The 25275-nt window shown below is 33.8% G+C and overlaps 1 protein-coding gene across 5 annotated transcripts in view; it reads right to left on the bottom strand.

Moving 5' to 3' along the window:
- Window positions 1–5001: 5001 nt before the first annotated feature.
- The window catches only part of LOC148610824 (NADH-cytochrome b5 reductase 3-like), a 39080-nt gene continuing 18806 nt past the window's right edge, over window positions 5002–25275 (bottom strand). Inside the window, exons 1-9 of one of the 5 annotated variants that reach the window (XM_088596218.1) lie at window positions 19013–22303; window positions 18659–18700; window positions 17497–17643; window positions 10914–10986; window positions 10358–10464; window positions 10072–10201; window positions 8722–8891; window positions 7665–7764; window positions 5002–6792 (exon numbers count right to left, since the gene is read on the bottom strand). In XM_088596218.1, coding sequence (XP_088452344.1) covers window positions 6620–6792; window positions 7665–7764; window positions 8722–8891; window positions 10072–10201; window positions 10358–10464; window positions 10914–10986; window positions 17497–17643; window positions 18659–18694 — 936 coding nt within the window. In that variant the 5' untranslated portion in view covers window positions 18695–18700; window positions 19013–22303 and the 3' untranslated portion in view covers window positions 5002–6619. Of the gene's footprint in view, window positions 6793–7664; window positions 7765–8721; window positions 8892–10071; window positions 10202–10357; window positions 10465–10913; window positions 10987–17496; window positions 17644–18658; window positions 18701–19012; window positions 22304–25275 lie in introns of those variants that run through there. The other 4 variants (XM_088596216.1, XM_088596217.1, XM_088596220.1 and 1 more) reach the window with 4 other exon arrangements.

Genomic DNA, 25275 nt, shown 5'->3' with positions numbered 1-25275 from the left:
AAGGCCAAGTTTTAAACATCATTGATTGCTTTAACCATTATTCAATCACCTCAAAGAGATAAATATATTTCTTTGTAAAAATGGAGACCCCTTACTATCATTTGGTTCACCACAGATTGGGGTAAAACATATTTCTCTCGACAGTCTGTGTTACACCAAAGGAAAAACATATTTAATATCAGACAGCTTTATTTTTTACAACAAAACGGACTAATATAGTAGGCACATCACAGTGTTCCCACTGGATGTTGAAAAGGGCTCAAAAGGGTACTTTTGGGAATTGGAAGCTAATTTAAAAAAAAACAGTACGGAAGCATTAACAACTATTTAGGAAATCTGACAGAAAAGGGCAACGCTATATAATTTTGCCCTTATAATAGGCAGGGTATCCATACCCACCCAAATAATCTGTAGGGACTCGTACGTGATTAACCTTTATTGATGCTTTAATTACTAACTACCCAAAAAGTAGCTCTAATAAAATAAACAAGCCATGGACTGGCACATGGCAGATCGTGGACTGGTACATGGCAGATTGTGGACTGACACATGGCAGATCGTGGACTGGCACATGGCAGATCAATTTACTTATTTACTTTTTGTTAAAGGTGTAAAATGAATAAGTTATTATAGTTCAGTGTCCAATACAGAAGATATTGTATTTGTTCTTACTGAAGAGAAAATCCTAATTTGATGTGATACCCCTGGTAGCTCTCAATTTATATTTTCAGTACAATAAAGACTCGTGCAACATAAATTTTGGACGCGCTATCATTCCAAATATAACCCCACTCACAGAGACAGTTGATATCAAGCAGCAACCGCAATCGCTTCGATATATGCATTTTTTATATGCTTACAGCACCCGAATTCCTTTTAGTCAACATTTTCGTTCGCTTTGGCGATACCGTTTATCTTCACTTTATTGGAAATCCCACAGACGAATTGTGCGAATCTCTTTCTGCATTGTTACGAATCTCAATTTTTGGCTAGAATAAACAACGATCTTTCCAAACAACATCTGGTAGGAAAAAATGAATAACACCTTCAGATATTTGGGCGAATATTGGCTAGAAACCACTAATTCCACTTCCCATAGGCTTCTATGCAAATTTCACAATATTCAATGGCTTTTCTGGACTTTACCTTAACTTTAACCTGCAGAGGACTATATATCAGCATGATTCTACATATGTCAGCTCACAATCCTCAGAATGGCATGTGGGGTTAGCAGACTTGCAGTACAGTACTGGTCACCGGAAGTGAAGTGTCTATAAATAGCATGGGAAATCCCAGTGTTTTCACAAGATAGGGGTATATTTAGAAATCATTATGGAGATTAGGCTTCACATCACAAGAAGCAAAATGCACCTATAAAATGTACAGAAATGTTTTTCCTTTCAGCAACTGTTTAAATTTTTTAAATAAGATGAGAACTCTTTTCACAGCACTATGAGGATCAGGGGTAATTTCTGCGTAAGACTATTTTTGCTTACGTTCCAAATGCTCATTGGTTGAATTGGTGGTCTGTAACCTGTTGGCTCTTAACAATGACGACTTCAATATTTATACTCAAGATACATCCTGCAGAATGTTCTTTGAATTAAGCAAATAGTGATAATGAAGAGGTGTCTGTTTCTTAATATTCATATCAATAATAGTAAACTTAATAACTTACAATTACGATAAAGGAATGATTCCCCATGGATAACTATCCATTTTTGATGGTGACGTCTCCTTGCAACAATCATATAAAGTTTACATATCACAACTGTTCAGAAGAAATCTTTATATAATCGGAAAATTACTACATCAAGCTCGAAAAAACATTCACAGAATTTTTCAACCGATACTATATAGAGGATGCTCGCAAAATCGCGGTCGATTGGGCAAAGTGAGGACACAGTATTAATTTGACGAATCCAAACGAAATGAGTAATCGTTTTAAAGGATCTATGATCATCTATCATACATCAATGATGTACAGTTTTGTTCAAATTGCTTTAGTGGTTTAAGAGTTGACCATTAACCTTCCAGGGAGACTTGGGTTTCTCTTGACTCAGATTTTTTTTTGGCGCGCAGTACGCAAAAATATGTACTTTTCTAACGCATGTAAGCGAATCTTTTTTTCTTTTTTTATATTCACATTACATTGTACTTATTTCTTTAACTATTCCTTACCAAATTATCTTTTCTCCAAAGTCAGGATCGAATATTTTTAACAACTAAAGATACCCCGCGGAAGTTAAATGGTGCGTCCCTAAGCAAAGTTTCATATCCTCATATTAATGCACTTCTCAGGAAAAAATTGTTTAATCTGGGATTAAGAAGCTGTTTTATTGGTCCCAGGTTTAATTTGACCCAGGAGTGTCGGAGAAGCTGATGTTTTAGGACGACGATGACGACACCGACAAACGCAAACATAGACTTTTAAAAGTTGATATGGCCCGTTGATGGGAAAAAAACCCATTACAATTAACAATCGGACCGCTACAGACATGCGTTGCGTCATGAATGTCGTATTTTTGCTGCAATCGATTAATTCAAAATTAGCAGTCTCTACCTGTAAGCCTGGTATTATTAGCTGCTTATCCTGAGGCTGCGTTCAATTTTTCATTCAATGGCCAGTGGGCAGCAAGAGAGTAACCTTGATTATCATTTTATCTAGAATTCTGCTTATGTGCACGTTATAGGGACCTTCTGGTCTGTTTTTAAGGCGTTAACTTTTTTTTTCATTGTTGAAGACCCTCATACAACATCAAGGCGCAGAAGAGACATCAAAGCCCTGTTCCTTGATATCGGTTATTTTCAATGTATCGTGTGAGTTTTTTCAGACTAACATTCACTCCGTAACCACCCTTTTATATGTAAATACAAATATGTGATCAACCCCCATTGTCCAAACTGAGACTGGTTAGCTAGCGTTTTTTTAATGGTTGAATGGCAAGAAAAGTCGAAAAGGGGACTTTCTAGTATTTTGTTCTATTATTCTGCGAAATATTACGCCCAATAATGCTTTCAAGTAGGTTATCAATGTGGTCTCTTGCTAACTCGAAAAATATTTTTTATCTAGCACACAATCGAACTTGCATGCATTTTTTTGCTTAACAACTGTAGTTTTGTTTATCAAATGGAAAACGCCGGAAGACTAACGGACAGACAGACGGACATTAAACTGAATTTTTATGCACAATAAAAAGGCAAGCCTTCATTCACACTTCATCCGAACTGTGCATTTCTCTCGAACAGAACTTTTTATCATACAATGTAATAAAAGAAAGACAACTACATGTATACCATAAGCTTTTCAGACTTGGTACTACACCTAAATGTGTGAAAATGTCATTTCCTGTTTGTTTGTGATTGGTGATCCAGTTGCTCGTTTTGTTTTTTATTGGGGTGGGGTGGTGGGTGTGGAAGGGAAGGGGGTATGGGTTGAACACCCTTTAAAAAGTTCTGAAAGTTCTGCTCCACCAAGTTAAAAGGCCATAATATATTCTTAAATTTTAAATAATTCAATATTTTACTCAAAACAATGGGAAGGGGGTTTACCAGTCATGCTAGTTTACACATAAAAAGGGGGGTGGGTCCGGACTTCGAGCGCAGATGTTTACACTTAGATAGGGGAAGCTTTATTTCGACACGTTCTATGCCTTTCCATGTCTGAACAGTTTTGCACCTCAGAAAAATGTTTGATATCGTTTAATTAAGCAAAATAATGAACGTATAATATTTGTGTTCCACATGTTGATAAGATCCGGATAGTACATCGAGTAAGCATGCGCGAAAGCATACAATAATATTATAACACGCGAACCAATAACGGTCTCCGCATTGGGATATTTTCACAAAAAATCGCATTTCCCGTAGAAAAAAGATTGTTTCAAAGACAAATTTAGGAAGTACACAACACTATATATATACCCCACATATCACAAATATATTCGACCATGTATGGTTTAAGAGGATTTGTGGCTCGAAGAAATCGGTCTATTCCTTTAGTAGTATAGATATTGTACTACAGCTACATCTTTGACATCAATCTTACTTGGAATATGTCCGCTCCAAACCGCGTTAGTTTTGTAAAACTGAAGCATGCATTGGCTATTTCTGTAAATGTTTGATTATTTCTTTTAAAATAAATATAAATCACTATTATCTGAACAAAGAATAAAGAGCTTTGCAGAATGCAGCATAATATGACCGCAACCAGTGAACTCTCTTCACCTTGGGCAAATGTAGAAATAACACAAGTTTTTGATACTCTTCAGCATATAGGGACTTCATCATTGACACAAGTGGTTTGGACACAATAAGACACACATTTGAAAATCTATTAATAATTTAAAAGTATGTAGATTCCTATCATGCATCTCGTGTAAATAACTGATCAATACAATTTTTATTCCTATTACATATGTATTTCTCCATACCAAATGGTCATCTTAAATTTTTCTCTTATTCAGAGTTTATCTTTTAGATATATAACAATTTTAGTTATGTTACTTGTACATGGGTGGTAGGCATTATTTGAACAATAACGGGAATATCCAAACTAAATGTTAAGGGGGTAGACAGGGCAAGGGGCATAAATCATTGGTAAGTTTGTGTAAAATATTTACCTTAATCTCATGTGAGCACCAAAGTAACTTGGACTGATTTTATTCTGATTCAGTGAATGCTTGATAGGCTTTGTTGAAACTGAATACGATACAAACATATTACTGAATTCAAAAGTTATAGCCATTTGCCTAGGTCAAATAGTGCCTGTTGTATACAAAAAGAGAGGAATACAGAAATTAATGAGTAATAATAAAAACACACACTTTACAATCTAATTAAAATTAAATATCCACAACTGCTCCTTATTTTCATTTGGATGTTTTTTGTTGTGGGTGGCCCCTGACATGGACCCAAAACTGTTGATTTTAGATCACACACACGACAAGTGAAAATAGAGAGCAAGTGCGGCTATCTAATTTTAATTATTAAAGACCAGAATTTGGAAGCTATTTTTTATTATAAAATTTGTACAAAAGCATATTTCTAACCATTTGCTTATCTTAGAACATTAAATACATACATAGTCTTTTATACAAGACAAATAACCTACAATGAAACCAGTTCTAGCTGGAACTTGATTCAGTCTGGCTAAGTGTTTAACCAAGACTCAAATTACATTAAAATTGATGTATACCTTGAAAAATATCTGGTCGAGACAGAATTTTATGATCTTCAGGGTTCAGTTTAAATATGTTTCACTTTATAAACAATATCAATTTGCTTATTAGAAAATTAACTTAGTAGTAGTTATCTCAAACTGACAAAAATTCTGTTCTGAGTACTACTGCAATTAAGAATCATGTACAAGTGAATAATTAGTGATTTTGTGCATATACTTTGACTTGAAACCCTTTCAAAAGGCCATAAATATAAAATGTTAATAGAAACACATTGTAAAAGTTCATTTTAGATGTATATTGTTCCTGCCATTTTATACTATAACAAATCAAAAACTTAATCATCGTATACAGCATTCCTAGGGGTGCAAATTTTGCAGGGATTATTCAAAGGGTCAGTACATTATATCTTAATTATATCAAACATTTGATAAATCATCCTCTGTATAATTCTTATCTGGAATCATACCTCATATACAAAATATATTTAAATTTCAGAACCTTGACTATATTTAGCTGATGGAACGTAAATAATTTATCAATATTTCATCATATTATTCAAAATGATTTGTGGTATTATCAATTAAGTGCCTTCCATATATTAGATAAATGTATAAAAGGCTGGTCATTTAATAAAAATTCTGGTAGAATCTCAGCATTAAGAGCAGTATTTGCCAGAATTCATTTTGTGTGAAATGAACATTAAAACTCTCTTTTAATTGATTCAAAAGAAGCCTGATATTTTTTTCTTTAAAACAATATGTCGAATTTAACTAATCCACAATACATCAGTTAAATATGTTATAAGAATTTGTGTTAAAAGTATTTACATTTTGTACTTACACATTGCTGGTTATAAGACTTTATCAAATAAAACAAAATCGTTTTATAACTTATGTAGCCATTAAAAGACGGTTAAAGTTAGAAAAACAAATTATTAAGCAAACAGATTACACTGAACATAGCACTGATATGCACCAATGTGATAGCAAAAAAAAAAAACGCTATTTCATAGAAAATATAACAAATAAATACTATATATATTACTACAAACCATCAAATTAAATGTCACTAACTAATCTAAACAACTAATAATCACCTTGAAATAATCACATCCGACATTCAACCACATTTTGTTTTTCAAGGCTTTAAAACAACAAAACTTGTATTGTGAAAGATTGAAGCATGCATATATTGCCATAAATTACTCTTAACAATTCCTCACATGTTCAAAATTAGGCCCGTCTTTGAAAATTAATTGCACCAAAAGTTTTTGCAGACACTCCAAACATTTAACCTATTTTTACAATTTGGCAACACAGGGTTATGCATACAAATAGCAACATACATATAAATTCTAGTTTTGAAACATATCCATCTTGATCACATGTTTGCAAGTATTGCAAAGGCTGAATTTCAGGTGTTTATGAAGACAGACTTTAGTAGGCAAATCTCATCTTAGGTGTGTAGCCTAGTTTATCAAGATTAGGCAAGCAGGCAAAATTGATCATTGCTGGTGGTCCACACATCAGAATCAGGGTATCATCACCAGGTGGCGGTAAATGGTCCTTGATCATATCAGCACTTATAAACCCTTTACTGTATTTCCAATCTGAAATCATTTGATTTCCAAATTTTAAATGATAAGAATTTAAGGGATAAATATAAATAACAAGATATCAAGGGCAAAATAAAAACATGAAGCTGTACATTTATTTGCTAGATGTATCACCATTCATACACAGGAATTATTACATAATTTCATACATTCAGTCCTATGAAAGACATATAATTGCAGTTTGATTTTTATTTACCGTTTTTTTCAAGAATTATTTGTTACCTAGTCCTAAACATACATTTTTTATGGCGGTCCTAACCATATGAAAAACACAAGTTCATCAAGTGTTTTCAAAATATATATATATACCAAACTTGATATCCTACCAATCCAAATTCTCCATGAAGAAAGTTCCAATGAAAGAACGACAAACGGAGTGACAAGGGGATTCCAGTATACCAGCCACTCATTCAGGAGGTATAATTATAATATAGAAGTTTTTGTTTGGTACAAATATTAGAGGTTTTCATGGTTCAATCACACCATCAATACACAGCCACAGAAAAATGTTATATGAATTTAAGTCTGAAGGACCGAGCTATTTCTACTCAATTAACATTTGACTGCCTTTAAACAATCACTTCCCAACTGAAATCATTGCTCCTGACACTTCCAACAGAAGCCATTCATGTTTCTGAGCATCTCCACAAACATGTATAGGACATCGCCACAGACATGTATAAGACATCACCACAAACATGTATAGGACATCACTGGTGCCATATCTCTTTTATTTAAACAGAAAACTTTTGATATTAAAAGAAAACTCAAGAATTCCTAAATCCATGCACTACTGAAACTTTCACAGACCAAAAAGAAAGAAAAAAAACAACAAAAAATGGGGGAGAGGTGTACCAATTACTTACCATCTTCTGGCCTATCCAAGGTGAACCAGAGTTTGAATCGTCCTGGATTCTCAGCAGCAATCTCTTCCAACTCTGTCCTTAACAATATATCATTCTCAGTCTGAAAAATACAAGTCATAGATAACATCTTCCTGTACATTCTCAACAGCATTGTCCTTTAACTCTGACAACATGGTTGTTTGTGTGGTGACTGTTATGGTACTGTACACTAATAGAAACTATTGCATACATTTACATGTAGATCAAAATGTCATTTCATTTTATGCATTTTAAGCAATATAAAGAAAAACAACAACAAAAAAACTTCAAATGGCAATTTTAATTACAGTACTACAAACGCATATTGTAACTTTTATTACAATAGCCTATAGCAGATAACCCATCACAAAGACCTATAACCATTCGGTCTATAAGAAAATACTGGGTTTGCAATAGCATCTTCTTAAAAAAAAAAAAAAACAACATAAAGTTGAACACATTTCACTTATACAAGTCTACAAAAGTATACAAAAAAACAATACGTCCACGGCCAACTGAATTTTTTGTGAAGAAATTTTTCCTATCATTCAATATAGTGAAAAATGGCCAACAAAACAGGAAGTTGGATAATTGAGATGAAATTCAGACAAACAGATGAAATGACATACAAGTCAATACACCATCCACTCAGTGAGTGGGGGTATAAATAAGGGTTGATACTAGTAGGTAAGGTTTTTGTTTCTCTTACCTTTTTTTGAAATAAGATATTTGGTCTGCTGAAAATTTTTGTGCTTTTTCTGTGTCTAATTCCAGAATTCTTCCTTGAAAGTATGTTTTCTGACACAGTTTGAACAAAAAAAAGGCTTATTCCAAGAATTCTCTCTTCAAATAGTGGCATATCATGAAAAATTCAAGTTGAGCTCCAACAATTGAGGCTGAAAACAGAATCAGTCTGTCAGTCAGTATCACTTTCATATTTTATTGAAAATAGAATAATAAGTTTAAGAGACGGGTGGTAGAAGGTCAGGCAGATAACTGGAAATACAGATCATTTTGAAGGTCTCTTTTTAATACTTACTTGGTTAGCAAACAGCAGGAATATCTGAGTTGTGTCATTTCGGTCTTTAAAGCAAGCCCTGATCAGCTGTAACATTGGAGTAATACCAGTACCTCCAGCAATCATTCCAAGCTTCTTGGCCATCACAGTCTCTGGTTCAGACTTCTTGTCAGGTTTTATTTTAAATACACCTGAATTGTAAAATATAATTCACTCAAAAACGAAATTTATTCATGTTGATGAAACAGGGTTTGAAATCAGCAGGGGCCTACTCTCAAATGGCTCCTTTAACTTGGTATGGGCTACAAAATTTCTTCTGTTATTGTAAAGAACTATGCTTATTAGCTACCAAAATTTAAGCTGTCGGCTACCCAGCAAAAATCTAAGATGACAACCCTGTAAAAGCCAAAAAAATAGCAGGTCAAATAAATTTAATATTTTTTTTGCCTAAATGTACATGTAATTTCATTGAAAACAAATGAATCTAATCAAATGATAGCTGACAACAGCCTACTGTGACACATTATTCTGACTGAGACAATCACTCTATCTCTTATATACCGTGTGGTTCACAGAGAAACCAAACACTTCTTTCACACAAATACAGTAAAACCTCAGTAGCTCGAACCCCAAGGGACCATTGAAATGTATTCGAGTTATCGCGAGTTCGAGACATTGAAGTTAGTATATTTCCAGATTTTTTTCGTTGCCGGCCTGAGTTCGACTTTATTGTTAGAAATTGCTTACTTTCTACGAAGTTGTGTTAGTTCGTGGATCTTTTTCATTCGCTTTCGGTAGATTATTTTGATTTGTTGACATTAAAAATGCTGTATTCACTTTTAAAAACGTTCAGAGTTCGAGTTCCTTGGTTAATAATTAGTTTTCATCCAATTTCCTTTTATGCTTTCATCATACTGACTTCTGAACATTCACAAACATCAATCAGTACTATATAGATCAATATTACCTAAGTAGTTATGACTTAAATATTATCTACAATTAACTAAAATGACACTGATTAATGATAGGGTTACAATTTTTCACACCTTTTATTACCCAAATTGACAAAAGGGCTGACGAGTTCAAGTTAGTGAGGGTTATTCTCAAAGATTTATTACCGAACGGACCGACTAGTCGGTTCGAGTGTTGAGAAATCCAAAGTTATTTATATTGACTATATAGGAGAAAGATTTGGCACTTTGAACTGTGTTCAAGAAATCCCAGGTGTTAGAGCCATCCGAGTTCAAGCGAGTCAAGTTTGACTGTACTAGCATAAGGTCACCAAGGTCAAATAAACAAACAGAAAGACAGACATGGTGATTCTTATATACCCCAAAAAACAAATGTAGTAAGTGGAATAGGACCACCCACCTTGTCCATCATAGACACACAGTCCACTAGGTCCTCTTACATCAATAAAGTCTCCAATGTCCATATTTTCTAGGTACTGTGACATTTTACCACCATCAGGGAACTTAGGGTGCACATTTTTAAAGTAGACCTGAAAAAAAAATGAATGCAGTATGGTTGATATGTTCACTGAACAGGGCTTTAAAATTAAGGGTAATACATGAGAAGTTTGTGCTTTATAGCAAAGATCAATTTGAATCCTGATTTAACTACTTTCTTCAATTCATATATACTAAAATTATGGTACCTTGACAACAAGATCCATGAAACCTTTGTTGTCATCGCTCGAGACTGGCGTATATGGACGAATAACAAGCTGTCCATCAATTCTAGCAGTTAGGTATATGTGTTGACCTAAAAATGAAAATTTAATGGTATTAGACCTGAGATAAGGGAGGTTACTCAAAGTTTTCAGTCGTCAGAACTTTTCTTGCTGGTAGCAGGAATCAAGACTATTTTTTGGTTTGACCATAGTTCAATGCTTCAAATTTTAAATTAAGCAAATTTTAAGTCCTAATTTCTCAAAATCTGCAGAGTGGATTTTCTATAAAAAATCTGTTGGAATATGAATAAAGTAAGTGTGCTATAATATTTTGTATGCACATCTCCATTTTCAAGGAAAATTGAATTATGTGAACATTTTTGGAGTAGCTGTACAAAGAAAGAATCCCATATCAACCTCAATCCATTACTTCAGTCAATATATACTTCTCCAATCCATAAATTCATTACTTCAGTCAATATATACTTCTCCAATCCATAAATTCTCATACTGACTTCTGACTGTATTATAATGTTCTTACCAATAGGCAAACCAAGAATATGTTCAGGGCTGGGAAGAGCAAAACGAAACCTTCTTGTATCTGGACTTACTTCCTGAAAAATGAAGTTTCATAATTTAACAATATTGTAATCAAACAATAACCTACACTACAGTCCCTGAACTGATCTGAGCAATAATTGACAGGTCAATGATGAATTAGACAGATTGACAACTCTGTAGGACAACCGGAAGCCCCAATGTAGGAAAATATCTAATCACAGGTGGTTGCTGAGGAAGCCAAAATGGCTGCGTTTTTTAGGAAAATTTTGGGACCCACCTTTTTCCAAATTCCCAGATTGCTACTGCTTAGATAGAAAATCGGATCTGCCTGCTAGAATATCATAACATGGGACATAAGAGAGCCACAACTAGGTCAGTATAAACTCATTAGCATTAGAATAATCTTTTAATATCTGACTAAAATTGTGTGCCAAAAATTAGCAGTTTTTTTTTTATTTTGCAAAAATCAAAGCGACGAGGTTTCGTGACTCTCGTAAGGAGTATTCGCAATGACATCTTTTGAACTAAAAGATTTTAATACCCCATAATCGCTTAAATCCCTGAGGTAACATTTTTTTGTACCTTAATTGAAATATCATCTTTTTTACGAAAATATACACGATTTTGGGTTCATCATGTAAGTAACATTTATTTTCACCTTCTCAAATGGAAATGCTTACATTAAATGTTGTCATTTTGTCAATGAGCATTGGTATCTTCCTGATGGAATAAAACAACTTGATTGCACTGAGTCTATCAGTTTTCAGTAGTGGATCCAAAGTTTAAGGTAAAGTGTGGGGGGGGAGGCAAAAAAAATTATTGACAGGATCACTGGTGAGGATCATGAAGTAAATGTTTTTATGCTTAAAAACACAATCTTTCAACAATTTTTTTTTTAAGGGGCAGCCCAGGTCCCACTGGATCCATCACTGGTTTTGGGTGCAAGAATTCAGCTACTGGTAAATATTTTTAATGCATTGCAATAATTTGTATTGCAACTACACACATTTAATTTTGACACCAGTAGTGTGTACATGTACATGTATTTGTAGGACACTAAACAGATTTATTTACACACGTATAAGTTCATCAAACGGGGTAAATGTTAGTGTTAATGCATTGATAAAATTTTACCAATATTGTACATGTACATGATATGTTTCCTTAAATCTCACACATTTTGAAGTTGATTTGGATGTATTTTTTCTTTCATCTTTCCAACTTCAGCCAAATCTTACACATTTGCATCTTGAAAGGTTGACAGCCCTGGGTTTTGTAAATTTGTTTGTAAATTTTTCTGTGTCTTTTCAGGTAGAAGGATACAGTCTTTTGGAATGCCAATTATCAACTTATCATGCCTAAAATGTTTATACATCTGTGAAACTTTTGTTTTTAATATGAACTGTATTGTTTGCAGTGTAGATGCTATTTAAAGTATGAAATTCAGAGCACATGGAATGTTGTTATTGACCAGTTTGCTTTTGTTAGTTTGTTTATTTTGTTGTGTTTAATCTATTTTTTCTCTTCATACTAATCAGTTCTGCATGTATTGTTTGAAAGTGGGTCACACAGTGGCAAATTTGTATACATTAAACAGATATATTTACACCAGTAAAAGTTTGTCAAACAGGGATAAATGTACTGTAACCCATCCCTATTAAAAAAAAATAATGGTAGTTCCCTAAGGATTACAAAACTATATTTTACTGATTAATCCTTTTTTTTGTAAGATATTTTTTTTTGTATTTTCACCAAACTGAAATATAGAAGGCAATAAAAGGAAGAAAAGGCTAACATGTATTTTCATTAATGTGCCCCTCTTAAACCTTGCTAGCAAGTTATATGCATGTACAACTAAATATCCTATTTGAGGGATAAAAGGTTTTGGATAACAGCTGTTAAAGATTTAACAATTAGATTTTTTCCATCCATAGGACTCTCTCAAACTACTATATATCTCACTGATAGTTATTTTTTTATTTTTCTCAATGATTATCTCAACTTCTGTGACCTTTTATTACAAATTAAAAGTTGTGACAATAAATGCTCAGCACAAACATTTACACATCTTTATTATTATACAATAAGGGGAAACCTGACTGAAATTGCACTGCATCATTAGTTCCTCTTATAAAATGAAATTTACATGTACATGTTGGTGAAATTCCATATCTATAACCTTTTTTCTAATAGTTTTTCTAGCAAAATTGAATGCATATTGTATTTGATTAAATGAAACATTTAAAGATGTCAGTAATACAACAGTTAAACATGTAATCTTTGTCTTGACAACTAGAAAGTTTTTTTTTCTGACAACAATGTTGTTCATAATAATATACAAGTACTGGTATAACATGTATGCATGATACATGTACATATAGGCTCTGCTTTTTGTTCTAATATATTGATGTACATGTACATTTACAGTTCATGTTTATAATGTTAACTTGAATATTGGCCCTCAATATAGTTACTGCAACTGAATTAGTATGAGAATTGTAGAATATACATGTGAACCTAGCGAAGGTAGTTCATTTCTACCGGAATTAGAACCTGCCTACCGTTCTGGTACGAGAACATAATTAATTCCCTTTGGTTTTCGTTGTATATGAATATAAACTTTGGTAGTAGGTACATTCCACATTTTTCATATTTTTACTGGAAACTTATTTGCTTAAGTTTTGCCTCTAATTGGTAGAAAATAGGTTAAAATTAGATGGGATTTTTTTTCATTAATCAATTCGGGCTAAAAGTTGTGATTTGGTTCAGTGGAAGGTTAAAATTTAGGACTTTTAACTCAGTTCATTTGTCATGTTTACTCCATCTCCGAGTTATATGTATTAATTTCAGAAAATGATGGTAAAATTTTCTACAATTTACATATACAATCCTGTTTGTACATATCTTTAGACCAGAGAAGTTTTATTCAGTTTGAGCCGGTGGAATTTTTTTAATCTGCTCAAATGTGTATATTCAAATGCACTTGAAAATTAATTGTGGTCTCGTGCCTTCAACCGTTTAAACAGAAAATCTACCGCTTTCTGAAAATTATACCATAAACAAATTTTGGACGCCATTTTTTTTATTTACTAAAAAAAAAAACCTGTGCGGATCGAATAACAAAATTCCAGGTTGATCTCGGGCAGACAGGTGAACATGTTAATTAGGGTAATCAACAGTAATTTAGAGCCTTAGTGGTTATCAACGAGATGCAATTCAAAAGGTGTGATGATTACATAACAACAGGAGATGATTGACAATTATCCAAAGTTTTAGTGGCACACTCTTACATGATTAAACTATTTATTAGCGACGATTGGGACGCATTGCATTAATACTGATGCAGGACATTTGATTTTTTGATGGTTATGGAAACACTGAAATACTCAAAGTGTGGTTTATTTTTTATCCAACTCAATGGAGGAATTATGTGTATTTTTCTATTTGGAGCACTCTCATGATCATCAACTGTCAAACTACTGAAACGTAATATTTCATCTTCAGCACCTCCTGCCAAGAAAGCACAGTACTGTTCCAAATTCAATGCTGCATGGAAGTCAGTAGTGACTATTTGAAATTAAATCATTTTGATGCATATTAATGCAATAGTAGCAATTGCACGTAGTGACAATTTTTAAATGAAAATTATTTAATTAATAGTAGCTATACAGTAATGATGAAACTTTTAAATAGAAAGTTATTCATGTTTATGCTGTTCTTGTTATGTAAATATTGTCATTAATAAAAATCATTAAAATCTCCAAGCATTACTCCATCAAAAGGGTTATTCTAAGTATTCAAGTAGAGTATTCAGCATTTTTTCTCATGGAAACAGACTTAATACAAGGTTTTCCATAAGTTTAACATATATCTGATTCATTATGCTGCGAAAAAAAAAAAATGCTGATAAAAAACCTTCAATTTTCAAACTAAATCTCCAGTTTTGAAGGAATGACTTTATCTCATGTATGGTATAATAATGTGACCTTTTTAAGATTTTAATACAACAATTTGATATTGAAAAAAAATCTGTTATACATGTACAGGTACTGTCATTTATAAGTCTGCATCAAGGTAATTCATCGTCCTTTGTCTTTGCTAAGTTCCATGTTGATGAGGCATGTACATGTATACCTACATGTAACCCTTGGAATAAGCTTCCTTCATTTGATGTTAGCATTTCCATGTTTCCTAAAATTTGTTGTATCCCTTTACTTATCACATATAAAATACATTATTAAAAACTACATGCATACCAAGCCTTTGCCAAAGGGTTAAGTTTTGAGTATGTACAGGAAGGATAATAAATAGGCCTATTTTAAAGGTTTTTTTTTAAATTATCATTATTATAAGGAATGTAAAAACAGATAAATATATTGAGAGTGCTTTAGTATGCACACTTTTCAATGCAGTAAGTTAAATTTGGCTTAATTATATTTACACTTCTCAAAAGTACACTGTTCAATAACCTTTTATATGACTATATGTACTAGATATATTCAAACTAAAATGCAAAATGTTTGATGAATTACTGCCATATACATTGTAAGGGTCTGACATATTTTGATCTATTTTGACAACTTATTTACATTTAACTTTCCAGTTAAGAAAGAATAGTGTTATAGGATTTGAACATTAAAAACAAATAAAAGCAACCTCCCAACATAAAAAAAGTGCAGAGGTTGGTTATCATCCCTATACAAAGAGATGAAAGGGGTGGGTCATGATAGTGACAGTCATGTTTGTCAGCCAAATATCGTATTCTTTAAAATACTAGAGCAGATATATCATTCAACAATAGTTTTGTTGGCTCTCTCACACAGCCTTATATGGTGGAGCTGCCTTTCTCTGGTTTTTGTTCGAACTTTAAAAGCATACTTTGTTAGTTCATGACCATAGGTATTAGGATGACATTTAGAATGATCAGCAACTAAAACTATTCTACATACTGAGGTACAGCATGTATGAGTGTGTTTTACCAGTTCAGTAAAAGATTGATTTCTTTTTTAAAAATAAATGTTGTCTACAAGTTTTGTTTTTTTTTTTAATTAAAAACAATTTTAACATAAATGAATACAAAAAGGTGGCAAAATATGAAAATATTTACAAGTAACTGTAAACAATATTAGGTACTGCATGACAAATGCATGGACTGATGAGGACATTCCTACCTACCTGTTGGAACAATTTTATCATAATTCAGACTGTAGAAACAACGCATACTGTGTCCATTTAACAAATTCCAAAATGCTGATTAGACTGTAGATCTGCATACTGGACAAGTCGTTTGATGCGTCAACATTCGAGTAAAACCAAACACATGCAACGACATTGTTTACATTTCAGTCGTGTGTAATTTTAAAGTTCAAGCCAGTTAACGGCCATAAAAATACATCTACAATGCTTTTTAAGATAATTTCTAATGCCATCATTGTAGATTAGTAGTTTTTTAAGTTTTAAATTGTCAAATAGAGTGCCAGCAAGAAGCATCAAACCGATATATAAAATTTCATAGGAAAATCTACCAAAAAATAAAACTCTCATTTAAAATTAGGTACGTTTTTTTGTTCAACCGTGACTCTCAATCGGACTTATACGAAAATGTGGCCAGGAATTTCAATTTTCATATTGCCAACTTTCAAGAAAATCCAGGAGGTAACATTTTTTTGTACCTAATTTGCGTATTTTCTGATCATGTGGGGAAGTGTCTGAACTTTTTTGCATGAAAAAGAAAATTAATTAATAACATTTTTTTTTTCAAATCTAGACAAGAAAAGTAGAAAGACTACTTTCTAAATATCTAAATTTTCCATGGCAAAAAAAATCATAGCTTTCCGTCAAGTGGATGCAACACAGTAATCGCATAAACATGATATTTGTCATGTTCAACGTCATTTTCCAAATGACCAATACACATGAAATAGTCCAAACGTCGCGGAAGGTTACTGATTAGGACAGATCACATTTTTGGTCTAAAATGCATTAATGAAAGGTGACCAAACTGAATATCGGAATAAAAATACTGTAACATCAACCATGGCTTAAACATTTACATGAAACAATAATGGTCTACATACACAATTTTAGCGAACTGGTAAACATAGATTACACATTAAAACTTAAAATAAGAACAACAAGATGGCATTGTAGGAGTCAAATTACACTTGTCTAAAGAACAACCAAATTTCGTTTATTTTCAACAAACATTAACCCAAGACCAACATATTTGTTTAATTTTGACAAGTCAAATTTTCATCCAACAAGGCAAAAATCACAAAATATCAATGTCAAACACTGTATAGATTATCAGGATTACTTACGTTTTGTAGGAAGATGATTCAGTGACATAGTTTTCCATTTACCCAGGTATTTTGGTAAAAGTTACAGTATACCATTCAGAATTCACTGAACTGCAATTATAACCCATGGAATTTAAGGCCCCTCATAGGAGTGGCATGTGTAAAAAAATTTACCACCCAATGAATTCATTTTTCTCTCCAACTGCATACACATACCTCTCTCTTTAAATATGTCAGAAATACAATATTCAGAAGCACATGTACCTCTTTATCTATTAACTTCAATGGGAATTTCTTCTCTGGGTCTTCCAATGTGACTGGTGATTTCTTCTTCTTGTTACCAAACAAAAAAATCTTGGCTAGAATGGCTGTAACAGCAACAACTCCAAGGCCTATGGCCACTGGCAAACCCTGACAAAAAATACAACAGATGATGTTAAAGAGTAATCAAGAGAACCAAGGTTATAGTGGTAATCAAAAGAATGTAATCCAGGGACAAAGACCAGACATGGAAAACAGACATACACAACAAACATTGATTGATTGATTGTTGGGGTTTAAGTCCAAACAGCAATATTTCAGCTATATTCAGACAACACAACAAAAAACATAAAGTAACTAAAATCATACATACAAAGTAACAAAAGCAAATGAGCAACTCGGACTCCACTAAAAACTGGGAGCATGGACCAGGTGCACCGGTAGGGTAAGCGTGTTATAATATTGGCAGTGTTCAAGAATATTAAAACAAACACCTGGTTGAAATACATGTACATGTAAAACATTTTTGCTTATACAAGAAAATGCAATACATATGATAAATACAATACATGTACTTGTACACTGATATAAATCATGTTAAAACTATAGATGACTTAAAGAGTGACCATCTTTTCCCCCAGAAAAACAGAAATCAAAGTCTGTAGCATAATCTTTTTTTAAAATTGTCAATAATTTGTACCGTACATGTTTACCCTCCCAATTTCTGCGGGTGACTCCCCCAAAACAGACCTTTCTCGAGCAAGTAGTCTCAAGGCCGGGAGACACAAAACTCAGGTTTTAGTGGATATCTACTGCAAAACCTCCCGCTATTGTATTTTTTTCATTTTTAAAAGCCATTTTTGTTGTTTACCATTGATCTTGTATGCACTTGGTTAAGTTTTACCCTTTGAAAAGCTGATTAATGCTCGCATGCTCAACAAGGATACCCTGCATAGTTTACAATTTTAAATGGACAGTTAAGTCGATGATTTAATTAAATTCTGTGTTCTGCAAGTTGGGGAGTGACTAAGCATACTACCAACCATATGCATGTAATTCAATTTCAGTAGTGTACACAGAGGAGTAAATGATCTTAAAAAGGCATGCAGAAAATGCTTATCACAAACTGGCTGTTTCTGCTACTAAATGCCCTGCATGGTCTTACCACTTTTATTTCTTTAATGTCAAAGTATTTTTCCATAGAATCCTGAAATTAGAGTTGAGACTATTCTGTAATTGATTCAGCGCCTAGTTTAGAGGGCAAGATGAGGAAAAAATTCTCCTTGTTTGTGCTAAATTCTCCCATTGGTCTTAGAGAGTGAGAAATTTTGTAATAGATTACGTACAATGTAGATAATAATGTCAATATTGTTATTTTTCAAATTTATAGAAATTACTAAAACTTCTCAACTTCTCTTTGTCATCAATGTCTAGATTAGGCCCCAACTTTCTGGAAGCAGATATTTCACAGGACTGTTTCCCGATAGCAATTTTTTATTATATTTAGAGATATTCTTACCAGGCTTTGCTTCTGGGATTCGTATTTGTATTTTTCTGGTTATAACTGCATAAAATATTAAAAATTTCCATAGACATTTACTGACAAATATAATATATACAAATAATTTGTTGAAAATGTCACAAGAAATCTCCTGCAATTTGAAAATAAATCTGAAGAGATCTTCTGCGAAGTAGTAGGATAGCAGTGTTTAAGAAGTCTTCAAATAATGAAATTTAATGCACCGAAATATAAATTATAACACGGCTATATTTGGTATCATTATTTAAGGAAAATCATTCTACTTTCAAATTAGAATTGTCGTACAAATGTACTACAGTCACAATTCGTAAAATTTTGCTTTTCGTGAGGGCGCCCTGTTTTCCTTTGGCTGTTAAAAAGTTAAATTTCCTTATGAAAACACGAAACAAAGTTCTTATTGATATAAGTGTCTTTCAAAGAAAACATTAAAGATTACATGATGCTGAATTTTAAATTAAACATGGTCATGCAGAAAATATTTATGTAGCTTTATGTAGACTGTATTTTTGTGCTAATTTTAAGCAAATTTTCATTAATTGCATGAAACTCGTACATGTTTATCGACCACATTGGGCTTAAATGTATAGATTTTGTAACCAGGTACCTTCTGAATTAACTCTGAATTTTGTGTAATGTTAAGAAGTATTTTTAATTAGTACACAAAAAGGTCAGTATCGGTGGTACAAGCTACCTCATAAATGCAGAATTTCACATATTCCGTGTACAATCTACTGTGTATTGTGGCCAGTCAACAACTAGTACGCTTAGTCTAAATTATACTTTTGTATTGTTGCATTTTGCTCATATGTTGTGTACTGTATATTCTGCTGGATAAGTTCTGTTTAGTTTGCTAGAAATTTTCGACAGAATTTTGTATTTGTGTTCTTACATGTATTTGGATATCCAGGTATTTTTTCCAAGTGACATTTTTAAGACTGGGACCAAATCTGAGTATGATGCATTTTAATTCTGGTTTATAATGATCTTTTAAACTTTTGACATCTAGTACTAAGACTAGTAGACTTGAGAAATGATTATTATATTATGAGGTTGAAAGAAATCTTAGTCAATAAAACATTAAGGCATATAAACAGAGAGGATTGGATCAGTGGTTTAGCTAAATAAGAAATTATAAGTGTGAAAAAAATTTGAAAAGAAGTACATCTGCTTAACAATTGGAAATGTTTTTTTCTTACTTATAAGAAGGCAAACTGAAAGATTGCAATTGCATTAAGGCCAAATAAGATTATACCTCTGTTTCCTGTTACCTGACCGACTGTTGAATTTCACTCCCGACTGTGTCAAAATTTTTAAATTTTTTTTTTTAAAATAAGCCAACCGACCAGAAATTTTTAGCACTGGTTCATCTTTTTTTCCTACATGACTACTTTGAGTTTCCGGTTTTCAGATTATTCTTGAAAAAAATGGCAACCCACATGTCAGTTTGTTTGTTTGTTTGTTGGGGTTTAACGTCCGAGCAGCAATATTTCAGCTATATTCAGACAATGAACATGAAATGGATGATAAAATGAACATGAAATGATAAAAAAAGGATGGGTCACAAGGACAACAGGGTTGACAAATTTTGATTGCCACTAGAAAAAGGGGGGATGGGTAAGGTCGGGCAATTTAGCCTCCTGTGGCGGAGCGCAAAGGTTCCTACTCCTATCGAATACCACAGCAGGGTTCTTTAACGTGCGAGGAACGTGGCATCTTTCCCAACACGGTGCACCACTATGGTTTGCGGTCAGGTTTTCCGTATTATAGCCTGACAACCCCAGCATGTAACATGCCAAGGGTACCCAATTCCACCACCTAGGGCACACATCCCAGTTGCTCTGTGGGCACTATTTAGTCGCCTTTTACGACAAGCTTAGCGCTGCTGCAGGCCTATTCTTTTGACATCCGGACCTGCACGGGGCCCCACGTCAGAATCGATCCACTGTTAAAGTAAATTTGTTAAGAAATGATAATTGTCTATTGTTAAAACCAGTGTACTTAAATCTCATATGTACCCTTTACACACATTTCACCATTGAATTGTGTCAATTGCCATAAGGATGATTTGGTGGTTTTTGCCACTTAAAAAAAAAATCCTTACCTACCTACCCATTTTTTTTTCTGGCATGTAACAGGAAACAGAGGTATAATTTTATTTTGACTTTTTCTTTAAATCCACAAAAGAATTCATTCAGAATATTTGACTCATCACGATACTATGTTGGGGTCTAAGAAGAAAATAGATGTTATTCTATTTGGTTGGCCTTTCATTTCAGACTACTAAAATTTGAAAGTTTTTGGCACATTTACCAAAAACAGCTGCAGACGGCACTATTTGCTAGCTTTTATTTAATAAACATGTAGCTATTGATTCTTGTATGGGATGAAATTTGAGTTGATCTGATGTAAAAAGTTTGTAATTTTTCTCAACAGCAAAGGGAAGTAAGCCATACAAAAATAACTTTTCTTTCAAAAATTCATGATTTACCCCATTTTGTTAAAGACGTGACCACAATAGATGTGTACGACATTGCTATTTTGATAAAAGTTTGAAAAACGCTTTCCATCAATATATAATATATTATATAGCCATATTATATTCTAAATCGATAGCCTCCTATCCCAGAAGGTTTAACAGATATGGTTGTACAAATATAGTGTCTATATCTGTAGGATTACTTGTAGGACAAGTCAGGCCATCCCGTGAAACTTGGACATTCAGAGCCTTGCATGCAAGCCAATACTCCCTTTTAGAATTTATCATCCAACTTAATTATACATGTGTATACAATGTGCATGTGTATGTTTTTTTTATTTGCATGAGCCTCCTACTGATGAGAAAACGGCTTCAGATTGATTGACTGATTGATTGTTGGGGTTTAACGCCCGAGCAGCAATATGAAAACGGCTTCGGACACTGAACCCTAAATGGGAGTATAATTAGCAGATCCAGTGTCTGTATGCATCCTCCTGTGGTAAATGTCCAAGACATTCTTTACATATAAAAGGGAAGCATAACATCAAATCCTTATGTATTTATGAAGCCGCTGAAGGTCATTATTGACATACATTGTATTTGTAAATCAATTATAAGTCATTAAGTGGAAGGTTTTTCACTGACCCTTTGTCATCAGAAATTAAACAAATTATGGGCTTCTCTACGGTAAATATTGATTCTAAATGACTGTAACCGATTGGTGTCGAAGTACACATTTAAAGTGTTACGGTTACTTACAACTGTCAGTGCTCTTCCCATGCTTCGATTAGCAGGTACGAGACCACAATTATCTGCCCTTAGCTTTTCGTTGTATACGAATATAGTTCCTATAATAATAGGGGATTTTTCAAAAATTTTTTAGAAACACTTCCTTTCAGAATTTCTCATACTTTTTGTGCTCAAATGGAAGAGGAATAATGAAATTATTTTAGTAGATGTGTTGAAATGAGAAATTTGACATTTAGGTTGTGATTTGGTGAGGTCAAAAAAGGTCAAGTTTGTGACATCCAGAAGCCATTTTGGGTCATTTTTTAGGGTATCTCTGTGTTTATGCATAAAATTTGAAAAAATAATGGTAAATTTTTTTATATTTTTTATATAAGTTGTTGGAAGGTTCAAATTAACGTCCCTGAAAATCTGAATTGAATTGCGCCGGTGGAATTTTTTTAAATTACAGAAAGGCTATGAAGAAGACAGTGGGAAAATTAATTGTGGTTTCGTGCCTAATAGAGAGGTATGTTTGCATACAAAAACAGCTGATATGGCTACATTTTTATACTGGTGAGTATTTTTATGTTTCATATGTGTAGTAGAGGTACAGTACTATTGAAATATATCAAATTTACTATATTTTGAGGAAATTTTGCATAATTTAGCCATTTTTCAAAAGATAGGAGATGGATATCTCAAATTTGGACTTTTTTTGTGGTTTTGAGGAGTACCAAATCCTCGTTTTGAGAAATATTCCTACTCAATCTTGCTTGAAAAAGTAACTTTACAAAATGGATGCCTTTTTTCAGAAGTATCATCAAAAGCTAGAGGAAAAATGTGCCCTTGGGCTAAATGGAGAGTGTTTTATTTGGACAGGGTCATGTACACCAAATGGCAAATATGGGGTCATAAATTGTAGATTTCCTGGTGCCATTGGGTGGAAATTATTATATGTGCACAGGCTTGCATACATGATACAGCATAGGGCTGCACAGTTAGCAGCTGTTGATGTATCACACCTGTGCCACAATACCAAATGCATAAATGTAGCTCATCTGGTGTTGGAACCACATGGTATCAACAACAGTAGGCAAACATGTGTGTCGAAAGGGGAATGTATAGGTCACATTGCCCCCTTTCCCCCCTGTTTAGTGCACCTTAAGATGCCAGATAATAATTTAGGTATTTTAATGGATTTAAAAGAAAATGGGCAGGGGAAAGTGTTCATTTATTCATTAAATTTCATTTTATTCGTATCAATATAAGAAATCTTTTTGAAAGATTTGGGTGGTCCTTAAAAGGACCTTTGATTTTTTTAAGCTGTCTGTCTTTTACTTAGGCATCTTCTTCTTGCAGTATGCATCATGCATCAGCTCATCTGGTACAGGATCTAGTTGCCCTTTTACATAGTCTGGTCTCTTTTTGTGGAGCTCTTTATGAATCTTGTGTTCCTCCAGTCTGACAGCTGTCTGTTGTAACCTTCTTATCTTTACTTCAGGTTTCTGCTCATAATTCCTTTTGTAAGTATACTCTCTGTCCATTTTATCAAAGAAGGTCTCACAGTCTTCGGACACTTTAATGTTCAACTCTTTGCTTTTCATCTTGGCTGATGTACCAGGTCTGTTGTTGGTCCTGTGTATTGCAGAATGAAGTCTGCCTTCCATGTTTTTTCCATGAGTTACATTTTTTGGTAAACTCACACTCAATGCACGATGAAGTCCTTCATTTTTATTTGTTGTGTGGAACATTCTCATGCTATTGACTGCTTCCTCACTAAGTATCATTTTCAGTAGTTCTAGCAGTATAATTTCATCAATTTCATCTATTTTCAGCACAGTGATGTTGTAAGTGCTTAGGTAAAAGGATCTAGTCCACCAGTTATCACTGACTGTACCTTTGCATACCACAGACTCCTTAAGGCAAGATGAACAGTCTCCACCATAACACTGGACTGTAGTTGAAAGGATGGTAGGTAATTTTTTACATACTTTTTCTGTGTCCTTGTTATATTCATTCATTAACTGGTTCAATATCATGGAACTGCGACACTTCAAGTCCAGGCTAAACATTTTCTTCAAGTCTTTGTTCTCTTCTTTAGTTTGTCCATGAAACATGGTCTCACTAAACTCAGCTCGCATTCCCGCTCGGAATTGATGTTGGCTTAGATGTACTGGGTCCGCCAGTCTCTGCACTTCCCACATAGGATACAGTACATGTATGGCATCTTCTACTCCTTTAGCGGAACGTGCATCTCCATCTGTTGTGGCATAACGGATAAGCATACCTTGCAGTGCAAGCTGATTTCCAATTTCTTTTCCCATGGCATATTCTGATATTGGTATAGTTCTATGAAGGGTAGCAGTACAGTCTTCATGGCCTGGGCACTCTGCATCAAATCCCTTTCCTCTGAGCCAAGCTCCCTTCCAACATAGCTGGTTTAGTGAAGATGATGCGACTACAAACTGCCATGGAGTATTTTGTTCAATCGCAAGCATCTGTGCCTGTGATGCATTTAACCCTGGTTTCTTCCTGCTGGACCTTGTTGCAGTTGGGTACCTGCCATCTAAGGTCACATCTATCACATTTTCTGGTTGTCCCTTCTTTTTGTTGTATGCCTTCACTTGTTCAACCTTATCTTTCATGTCGTCCTTGTTCTGCTTTACCATAACTTTAGAAATTCGGTCGGTGTTTCTCTGCATACCACTCTTGCATGGAGGTGGAACACTTACACGCGCTAAAATCTCCTGGGTCTTGGTGCTTCCTATTGGACTATCTAGTCCTGCTGAAACTAGCGCAATGTTAGTACCGGCTGGATTTGGCCCTGGCTTGTTGTTTTCAACTTCTGAGTACAACTTTGCTAGTGTTGGAGTCACAAACCAACAGTTTGCACACCGAACTCTGTACATGATACAGGCACCCCATTTTCTGTCACTATGTGGCTCCATCCATGGCCTCTTACAAGTTTTTGGTGTTTCCCTGTGCTGTTGGTACGCCAAGTTGAACATGTCAAACATCTTTTCACTCTCAATAATAT

Source organism: Perna viridis, chromosome 8 (assembly GCF_037379345.1).
Source record: "Perna viridis isolate PV_CMFRI_1.1 ecotype Kerala chromosome 8, ASM3737934v1, whole genome shotgun sequence".
Classification (NCBI taxonomy): domain Eukaryota; kingdom Metazoa; phylum Mollusca; class Bivalvia; order Mytilida; family Mytilidae; genus Perna; species Perna viridis.
Note: the sequence above shows the minus strand (reverse complement) of the source record. Positions and strands in the feature narration are given on the sequence as shown.